The sequence below is a fragment of the Typha angustifolia genome, chromosome 7, assembly GCF_048772165.1.
Source record: "Typha angustifolia cultivar Huaian chromosome 7, ASM4877216v1, whole genome shotgun sequence".
NCBI lineage: Eukaryota > Viridiplantae > Streptophyta > Magnoliopsida > Poales > Typhaceae > Typha > Typha angustifolia.
In genome coordinates, this window is record NC_133245.1 from 17,716,798 (window position 1) to 17,726,732 (window position 9,935).

Below are 9,935 nucleotides of genomic sequence, written 5' to 3' on the forward strand. Positions count from 1 at the left end.
AGTTTTTCGTCCCAATTAAGCAGGAGGTATATATGCACTTCTTTCTCTAGAACGTCTTAAAGTAACATCAGCTCCTATAAGCTTTATATATTCTCCTTAAGTACAACTTCTATAGTCCAGACGACTTACGTGAAGGATGACTAAGCTTTAGTGAAAACGTAGTTAGTTTTCTAACTATCGTACCACAGAGTGCGTAAACCTTCCACTTCGAGGTGTTAATTGACAACAATCTAGGAATTGCGAATAGCACGCATGGAAATTAATGCAAGGCCAGTTTGCGAACAAGCTGTATATTTGAGGATACAAATTAACAAGTATCTTTGCATGGCATAATTTTCCTTACTCCTGTTCAACAGGTGAAGAGTGTTTATGGTACTAAAATGTTTGCCCGGTGTGGTAGTTAAAATTCGGGTTCCTAAACAAATTACTGTACAATGTGTTCTAAGTCTCCTGCAACTATGCCATATCTATAACGTTTTCTTTATTATTTGTTTGATTATACTCTGGTTTATTTTTATTCAATCTCTATTCAGTTTGTGAAGTTTTTTATTCTAGGATTGTCATCATATCTTCCCTCCTATTATTCTACAGAAATGTACCTATTTCAAATCTTCTTTCTTCTTCATAAATCTTTCAGAGAACTTGTAATATTAAATATAAAGCACTATATATGCTATTTAAATTGACATGTTTTTCTTATTGAAGCCTTTATATGTGTGCAATTCAAGTTTGTTTCATCATCGATCTTCTATGTTTCTTTTCTCCCCGAGTTTCATATTCTTAAAATCATGTTCAACCCTTGTTCTTTCACATTAGGTGGCAATGCAATGAAGATGAAGTGATGGATAGGAATAAGCAAATAGGGTCATGACGCATAGTAGTTTAATACTAAATTAGACTACGTATTAGGTAGTGTGATAGAAATAGTTTCGGGCATATATACGTAATAGTTTGGAGAGTGTATACGATACCTTCTCCAGTACCCGATGAAGCTAAATTTCTGTCATAATTAGTTCATAATTATGATATATTAATTTGGCAGAGTAGTGTTCTAACTAATATGAAAACAAAGCACCAGTACTCCAAGACAACTGGGATCTGCTACTCGATCCCTATGACAGCTAAATACGTGCAGAGGACTAATTGTTATTCAATCTCTATTCAGCTTGTGAAGGTAGCTGACGAAACTGTAAGGATCGAGCTCCCATGGGATTGGATTGCCGAGATTCAATTTCCACCAATAATTAGCAACAAAAAAATTAATAATAAAACTACAGAGGCAAATTAAAGGGACGTATGATAGTCCAGACATAAATGACTAGTAGGTTCCATGGGTTCTTCTTTCCATAAGACCATAACCCAACAGAACTGACGAATAGTCTATTTACCAGTTTACTAACAGCAGTTATTGGGGGGAAACATTTTTTTCAATTACCCGAGAAACTATCAGCAGGCATGTACGGGAGAATGGAATCATATTCTGGGACATCCAACTGCACAAAAATGTGAACTTGAAATGGTCCAAAAGCCAAAGCAACTCCCAAAGATCATCAAGGCAAATCCAATAAAAGTTTACCTCCAATTTGGGCAAAGAATAGTTGTTGGTCCCAATTATTTAGGAGGTATATATTATGCACTACTTTCTCTGCAACGTCCTAAAACAACTTCCTTTATGTTCTACATATTCTCCTGCATTTATTTTGCTCGGGTTGCATTGTTCATGCTATTAGTTCAGTTATCTATACCTTAGTGTTGGTCACAGCATGGCAGTATTAGAACTCGTATACACCTGACGACTTACGTGAAGGATGGCTTAGCTTTAACGAAAACATAATTAATTTTTCTATGTACCGTATCACGGAGGATGTAAGTTAACATATATATATATATATATATTGCATGGTATAAACTTCCTAACTCCTATTCTATAGGTGAAAAGTGCTCTTGGTGCTAAAATGCTTGCATTTAGTGTGGTAGTTAAAGTTTAGATTCCTAAGTTCCGTCCTCTATGTTTAAATCTCTTACGACTATGCCCTTTTTTAAAGCGTTGCCATTGATGCTATTACCTCCATTTTCTACTTTACTTGAGTATTTCTATCTTTTATAATTGCTTAATCACTATTGTTCAGTCTTTCCTTTTGGATTATTATCCATCTCCCCTCCTATTATTTGTGTATCGAGACAAGATATAACTGCTACCTTGAAGCTCAATAAATTATCTATCTACAGAAGTGTTTATTTTTCTTCTTTCGCCCTGTTTCATTAGTTCATTCCGTGTTGTCTTCTCTATTCATGGAAAGGCATTTTGTTTTGTTAATTAAGAATTAGAATATTTTTTTTGCACATTCCCTAGAATTGGGAGATCAGCTATTAAAAAGCAGCGGAAGCTTTAGTTTTCTTGTATTATTATTGTGACCAACAACATCATTTTGAAAAAAATTAAAATGTAAACGCTGACTCCTGTTCTTTGTTTTATCCAGAGCTTACCAAATTGCTGTATTTTTGAGATTTAGCCGGATGTTTATTCTTCAATTCCTTGGAAATGAAACACAAGTTATTGAAGTGGTAACTGAAATTAGCTAAATGAACAAGTTACCCAAGACTTTAGACATATAGCATCAAATGATATTGCATTTGATTCGTTTGACAACACTACAGTTTGTAGTTCAAAAACATCAAATAGAGGCTAGCAACTAGCTAAAAGTGTGTAATAACTAAACCAAGAGATGAGATAGAAACATTAGTTATTGATACTATTTCATCTGAAATGATAAAAGTTAATGTTACTTATATTTGATTGCTTCTGTTAGTTGACTAGCTACTTATGTTCTTTGCCAATTAGCATTGTTGGAAGGTTCGTGAATTCAAAACATAATGAAGTTCACTATGCAGGATAAGAAATTTTCCTGGACAGACAGTGCAGAGATTGAGTTAATATCTACGATGGGTGAAAAGAAGTCCTGGACTCGACCACCAATCCTGATGGAATTTCAGGTAGAAATCTCTCTCTCTCTCACTCTTTCTCTCTCTCTCTCTCTCTCTCTCTCTCTCTCTCTCTCTCTCTATATATATATATATATATAATATTATATTATACCTCCCTCTTAAGAAGCATATATTTTAGTAGCATAGCATTTGCGAGGTAAGTCTACCAACAGAGGAAAGGCCCTTGGATGAACTTTTGTTGTTAGGAACTTTTTGACGAGTATTACTTTCCATCTTGTTGTTTGATAATTTACTGCACACGATTAAGTTCTTTTAATATGTCTTGAATCGTATAATTTTCTGTCTGTTGCTTTTCACCTACCAAGGCAAGGTTTGGCATTAACAACTGATATGTACGTCGTGATTCACATAGGTTCCAATGTTCACGGCATCAGGTTTACGTGTCAGATTTTTAATAAAGATATACTTTGAAGACCGATCACTCACTGTTGCTGTACGTTGTGCCACAGCCTGAAAAGCATCATTTTAAAGTAGTGGATTGTTTCAGTTTTCTTGTATTATTGTAGCGAACCAGTTTGCCTTTCATCATTTCTTCCATTCTTGTTGTGTGGTGGAAATTTTAACATGTAAATGCTACATGGGCTTCTGTTCGTAGTTATCTAGTGCTTATGTTGCTTTATTTTTGAGATTCACCGAATGTTCTTTCAATTCCAAGGGTGACTAATCACTTAGTTCTGGAAATGCAACAGAAGCTATTAATTGTTTTCGCTGCTCCACCTGACAATCCTAGCCCCAAGAAAAATAATAATAATAAAGTTGTGAAATAAGTTTGATACTAGTTTAGCTATGCTTATTTTTTGAATTTGTATATAAGAGTTTCGACCTATGATGTTTGGTTATAAAATTAATAAAAAGTAGAGATATTTTAGTTAAGGACAAATAATTTTTGTAATGGATGGAGGAGGGATAGGTGAAAGTAAATGAAAAAGGAATAAAGAGTGAGCGATGAAAATAATAGTTAATTACATACTTCTGGAAGAAAAAAGAAGAGTAAAATAGTAACTGACAAACATAAAAAAAATATTTATGATGTGTCTGATCGATTAAATGAAAAAAAAGAAAAGTAAATATTCTTTAATAATCCACAAAGTTACAGTATTTGGATTAACAAAATAGAGTGAAAAGTAAGTTTTTGACTTTCTTAAAATTACTCAATTTCTCTTATTTTATTTTCTATTCTAAGAATAGAGTTATAAACTTTTTAACTTGCTACCGTTAATTGCAATGCTTACTTATTTTTACTAAATACTTTTATTTTTTTATCAAACACTAATAATTATGATTACTTACTAAAATAACTTTATTATAAATTTTCACTATTTTCTTTTTTTTTAAATCAACCACACCCTTAGATAATACGACTAAAATCTAACTGTGCACGTTGAAAATATTGTTAATACTATAGTTAAGATAAGCTTGAATACAACTTAACCCTCGAGTAAGAATTAATATATAGAAATATTAGGAGCCTTTAAATCTTTAACTTAATAGTTTGTATTAATTATATATATTATATATTATTATATTATTATTTTGAGTTTTATCAAATTGAGAGCTGAGACTGATTGAGCCAGCAGCTTAGGATCAAGCTCGGCTTGAAATTAATTTTTTTAAATTAAGCTTGAATCGGCTCCATTTCAAGTTGAGCTTCATCGAGCCTCATCACATTAGTATATCTTCCACGAGATACGGATTGTTTTGTTACTTGGTTTTAGTTTGTTGTTAACAACTTATTTTACAACAGGTCAACAACTTCGGTTGACTATATTTAACAACTTCATCTATAAATATTATTCAAACTCCACCTAAATAGGTGCGGTGGTTTCTCAAACATTCTCACAACAAGCCCAGCTTGAGCCAGTTTTGACAATAATTATTCCACTATAGTTTTGACACACATTATTCCACTATCTTCACTTATCTTCTTTATTTTATTGCAACGCAACATTAGATAATCGGAGCTCTGCTTCCTTCTCTAGATGCTTCTGATCAATTTATTTTCCACAGCTTTCAACGCCAAACATTCCGGAGGAAAGATTTGATCCCGGTTATGGGACTTCGGTGGAGTACCACCAGAAAACATACCGTCGGGAAGAAGGTGAGCTCACAAACAAACGGAATTATGTCCTGCCTCTCTGCCCTCTTTCCTCCGTAGATTTGAAGATAGATGTTACATGAAAAGGCCACAAGTAGAGCCACTAGTGTAATGAGGAATGACAGGTTAGCTAAGAAGAACTTAGTAGGAAGAGAGCGTCGGAAGTCTTGCTCCTTGTAAGACGAGCTTAAGAAGGATAAGAATAGAACAAGAGAAGCAGCAGCACTAGATAACCCAATCACGTATGCATGAGAGAACACTTTGAATGCAGTCCTGTGGAGGAAGATTGGATCTTGGTTTGCATCCTTATCACCTGGAATGGAGAAACTGGAGGCAAATACCACAGCTGCTACGAGGCTAGAGCATGTCTTCCCCAAATCCGTTAGCTGCTCTTTGCCACTTTTTACCATACCCTCATGCTTCTCGGTGAAGAGCTCTTCTGCAGTCTGCTCACTTTTGTTTCGGCAATGCAGGAGATCTTTTGGTACCATCTTTCTTACTTTCTGCACTTGATACAAACATATGTAAGTTAGTTCCTCAATAATTTTTTATAATTTTAAATCTTACTCAGAGTCAGAGATACACGAAATCTGTCTTTGTGTACGTTTCATCTTTCTAAGATATAGATCCCTATGTATGCATGGTCTGTAACTTCATAATAGAATTACGTACTTCATATATTTAGTATAGCATACGTAAAGTAAATCCTTTTGTTTTGCAACCTTTTACAGTTATACCATTCTCTTTTTTTTTAAAAAAAAAAAACATTTTACAGTTATCCACTAAACCATATGGAGTAATATTTACAATAAAGTGAACATGTAGCTGTTCAAAAATTTAGCACTTTGATGGATCTCTATTATTGAAATTGCAATGAGAAAAGAAAATTGCACTAATCTATAAAATTGCAATGAGAAAAGAAAAGTTCACTCCGGAGCGCTTTTAATTCCTAATATAAAGAGGAAAGAAGTTGGTCTTTAGTGGATTTCATTACATAATAATGACAATAACAACAACAAACAACAACAAAGTACTAGATTTAGGTAGGATATAGAAGATTTACTTATGTATCTTGTAACTCCATCTACCCCTTTTGTTTAGTCAAACCTAAGAAAAAACCTTTTCGCACCAATTCTTGAAAGGAAAGAAAGGTTGCAACAGGGATAAAAAAGTATGCCCTCAGACCATACATGTATAGAGCAAGTAATAAAGGGATTGTAGTTAGTTATGTGTAAGTTTACCTCAAACCATTGGAGTTCATATTGCATCTGCAAGACAAAGCCCTCATCTTTCTCAGTTTTCTCTGCAGCAAAATGCAAGATCGTATTTCCAGTCGCCGGGTGGACGTAGGACAGCAACCCAGAAGGTATAGTTGGATTACTCCCAGAGATCTTTGATAGTATAAGCTTCGTAATCTTTTTGTGGCCGTTTTTGATTGCCACTTGAAGCACATTCATTTCCTCTGTATCTAAATTGGATGTAGATTCTGGAAATATGTCTAAGATTTTCTCCACGAATTCATCGAGTCCCATTTTAGCACCAATAATTAGAGGCGACTCAGTCCATCGAACGTGATTTTCAATCGAATCCTTTTTGTGGCGGCAGCACTTCACTAATTCTTTCAAAAGGATCTCATCTTCTGAATAATTCCCTTGCTCTTTTTGATTTGTTTCGTTCCAAGGGTAAAAGATTTTTCTTTTGGAAGGTTTCCCTCCTTCGTTAAAAAAATCCCAATAACTAGGCTTGCTAGCTAATAAAGCAATCAGTTCGGTGGTTTGCCGCTGCTTCTCTTTCTGCTCTTGGAGTTTCTGAATGCTTGGAAATACTGTAGGATAACAAATAAGAATTGTAAATTAACTACAGTAGTATATTAGATTATAATTGTGGATATCAAGTTTATATAGAAATTAACTTCCCTGGACATATAGAGAAATAAGATCATAATGAAATGCATTTGCATTTTCAAGTAGAGGATATATATAAATAATTTCTAAAAATCTTTTTCAACAAGTATTAATTCGTACATATTAGCATATTTAAAACTCACATTGCTTCAATACATTGAAAACAAACTGCCGAATCCATGTGACTGTAGAAACATTAAATCCAGAAAATCGATAAGTCAGATGTAGCCCAATAATCATGCAATCTTAATAAGGGATAATTACGTACTGTACCAGGAAATTTGTAAATCAACTCTAGGAGGTAGCAAAAGGTAGAACAATGTTCTGGATATTTTTGACCAAGTGTCATTAAAGACTGCTTCTCTTCATCCTGGCATTTGTTGCAGTAAAAGCCAAAATCATTCTTACTATTGTTCAAACAGAATACATTTAACTCAATCTTTATTATTAGATAGATCATATGGTTAATATTGTAAAAAAAGGGGAGAAAAGAAAATATAGAGAGGAAAAGACTACACATTCAATCCATTTAATCTAATATTGCCTAAAGCATGAATTCTCATATAAAAAAAATTAAATAATAAATTACCGTTGGTATCTCTGACTCCTTTCCACCCCTCTTAGTATTATGAACAAGTTTCTCTTTTTCCAAAGGAATACCTGAAATAACGAAATAAGTTAGAAAAGAGCACCAAAGAGCATGAGTGGTGATGCATGTGTGTATGCACGCACACTTTTGCAAGCAGACGTAGCTAAGTTGATTAATAGTGTTTTGTATATGCCTCTTGCCTCAATATAATGTACATAGAATGTACCCATAATTTCCTGATAGAGTCAATTTCAATGGTATGTCTATAGAAATATACTGATAAATATTTTAGAACTTCTAATCTTGAATACAAATTAAGATATATATATATATATATTAATTAACATATATTTTCTTACTGAAAGCCTTTATATACCTTCAATTCAAGTTGGTTTTTGAAAATGATTTCTGGTTGAAAGTGCCTTAGTTTCATCATCTTCCATGTTTAATTCTTTTCTCTCCCAGTTTCATATTCTTAAATTCATGTTCTACTCTTGCTCTTTCACATAAGGTGGCAATCCATGCAGTAGGAGATGAAGCGATGGATAGTAATAAGAAAACAGGGTCATGGCGCATATATAGTGGTTTAATATTAAATAAGATTACATACTAGGAAGTGTGGAATGAAAGAAATAATTTCAGGCATATAATTCTAATAGTTTGGAGATCTAGTCTAGTGTTTGAAATCCTCTGCACTACCCATTAAGCTAAATTTCTGTCACGATTAATTAGTTTGCAATGATCTCTAGCTGAAACCCCGCTGATCCTTTATGATGTATTAAAATTTGGCTGTCTGTTCTAACTAATATGATAATAAATCACCAGTACTCCAAGACATGCAACTGGGATCTGCTAGCTACTCGATCTCTGTGATAGGTAAATACGTGCACATCGAGGACTAATTCAATAAAAAATTGAAAGAAGAAGAAGAAGAAGAAGTAGAAGAAGAAGAAAGGAAATTAAGTGTGCTAACAGTTATAGATGATGGAATCCAGGAATCCAAGTTGCAGTTTGCTTTTGAAGGCCTCAGGAATGGTCAGCAGGAGATGCAATGGCGTGGCGCCAAATGTATTGCGACAAGTACTCAGTTCTGGATATTCATTGGCTATCTCCATTGCAAGATCTGCATCAAATATGCACACATCACCTAGTTACGTAAGACAGTGAATCTTATATTAGCTACATGCCTATTAATTTCTTAAGAATTAATCGGATCACTACATTCCTGAAGCAGGCTGGTAATACACTTAACATGTACATGTAACTAACAACCAAAACCTATATATATATATATTCGATTTTATTATATAGTTAAGTTGATTAACTAACTATACCAGGTGCATTTCCCATGACTGCATAATGCAGCATGTTGGACCCATCCTCCCTCCTCTTTTGTATATCACTTCCGAGCTCCACCAGCGTCCAAAAGACGTCTCGCTCACCGTAGAGCGCCGCCTTGTGCAGCGGAATCTCCTGTTTCCAGTTTTCTGTCCCCCCGAGGTTCCTGCATTTCTTCGCGAGCTTCTCCACCACCCTCACGTCTCCCTTCGCTGCAGCCACGTGCAGTGCCGTATCACCGTAGATGTTCGAAGCCTTCAGATTCTCTTCAGGCATCACATCCAGCAGCCTCAATGCGAGATCGCTCTTCTCATAGGCGACCATGACGCTAAGTAGCGGGTCATCTGATAAATTCACCGCATCTGATAAATTCATCACCTTATCCACCTGCCGTAGTGTGAACTTTTCTGATATGAGCTTCTGGAGATAGGTCAAATCATCCTTGCGTATCGCGTCATCAATCTCTTTATACTTTTCCTTGAATTTCTCCTTATGAATCTTTGGGAAGATGGACGGTCGTGGTTTGTTGGGGTCATATGAGCCCACTGTTGGATCATCGGCTGTTGTGGAGCCACATAGACACATTCAAATTGTTCGCAAAACAAATAAAAAACACAAAACTTTAAAACTAATTATCAATAATAATCCCATAAATGTTCGCAGACTTCTCATAAAAATTTTAAATTCAGACTGCTACATCTCGTGGAGTAATATCAAAATAAACAAAAATACACGTACACCTCAATACAAGCAATAACTTCTATAAACAATTAAATAAAAATTAAGAATTGAAGCATAAAGTATTAATATACTTAATAAATTACTATTGCAATCACATTAGTCATTTGATGCTAAAACATTATATACTAAAGTTGATGATGAATTAATATGTGTTGTCATAAATAATTTTCACAAAAGAAACGAGAGTGGAATAAGAAAATTCTAATAGTTTTTCATTTATAAGAAACCTATTCAAAATATTTTATTAATACTGTCATTCGTA

The 9,935-nt window shown here is 34.2% G+C and overlaps 1 protein-coding gene across 1 annotated transcript in view; it reads right to left on the reverse strand.

Moving 5' to 3' along the window:
- The window catches only part of LOC140762630 (uncharacterized), a 29,756-nt gene extending 20,239 nt beyond the window's left edge, over nt 1-9,517 (reverse strand). The window contains exon 1 of the mRNA XM_073100501.1: nt 8,929-9,517. Coding sequence (XP_072956602.1) covers nt 8,929-9,517 — 589 coding nt within the window. The remainder of the gene's footprint in view (nt 1-8,928) is intronic.
- Nucleotides 9,518-9,935: the final 418 nt, after the last annotated feature.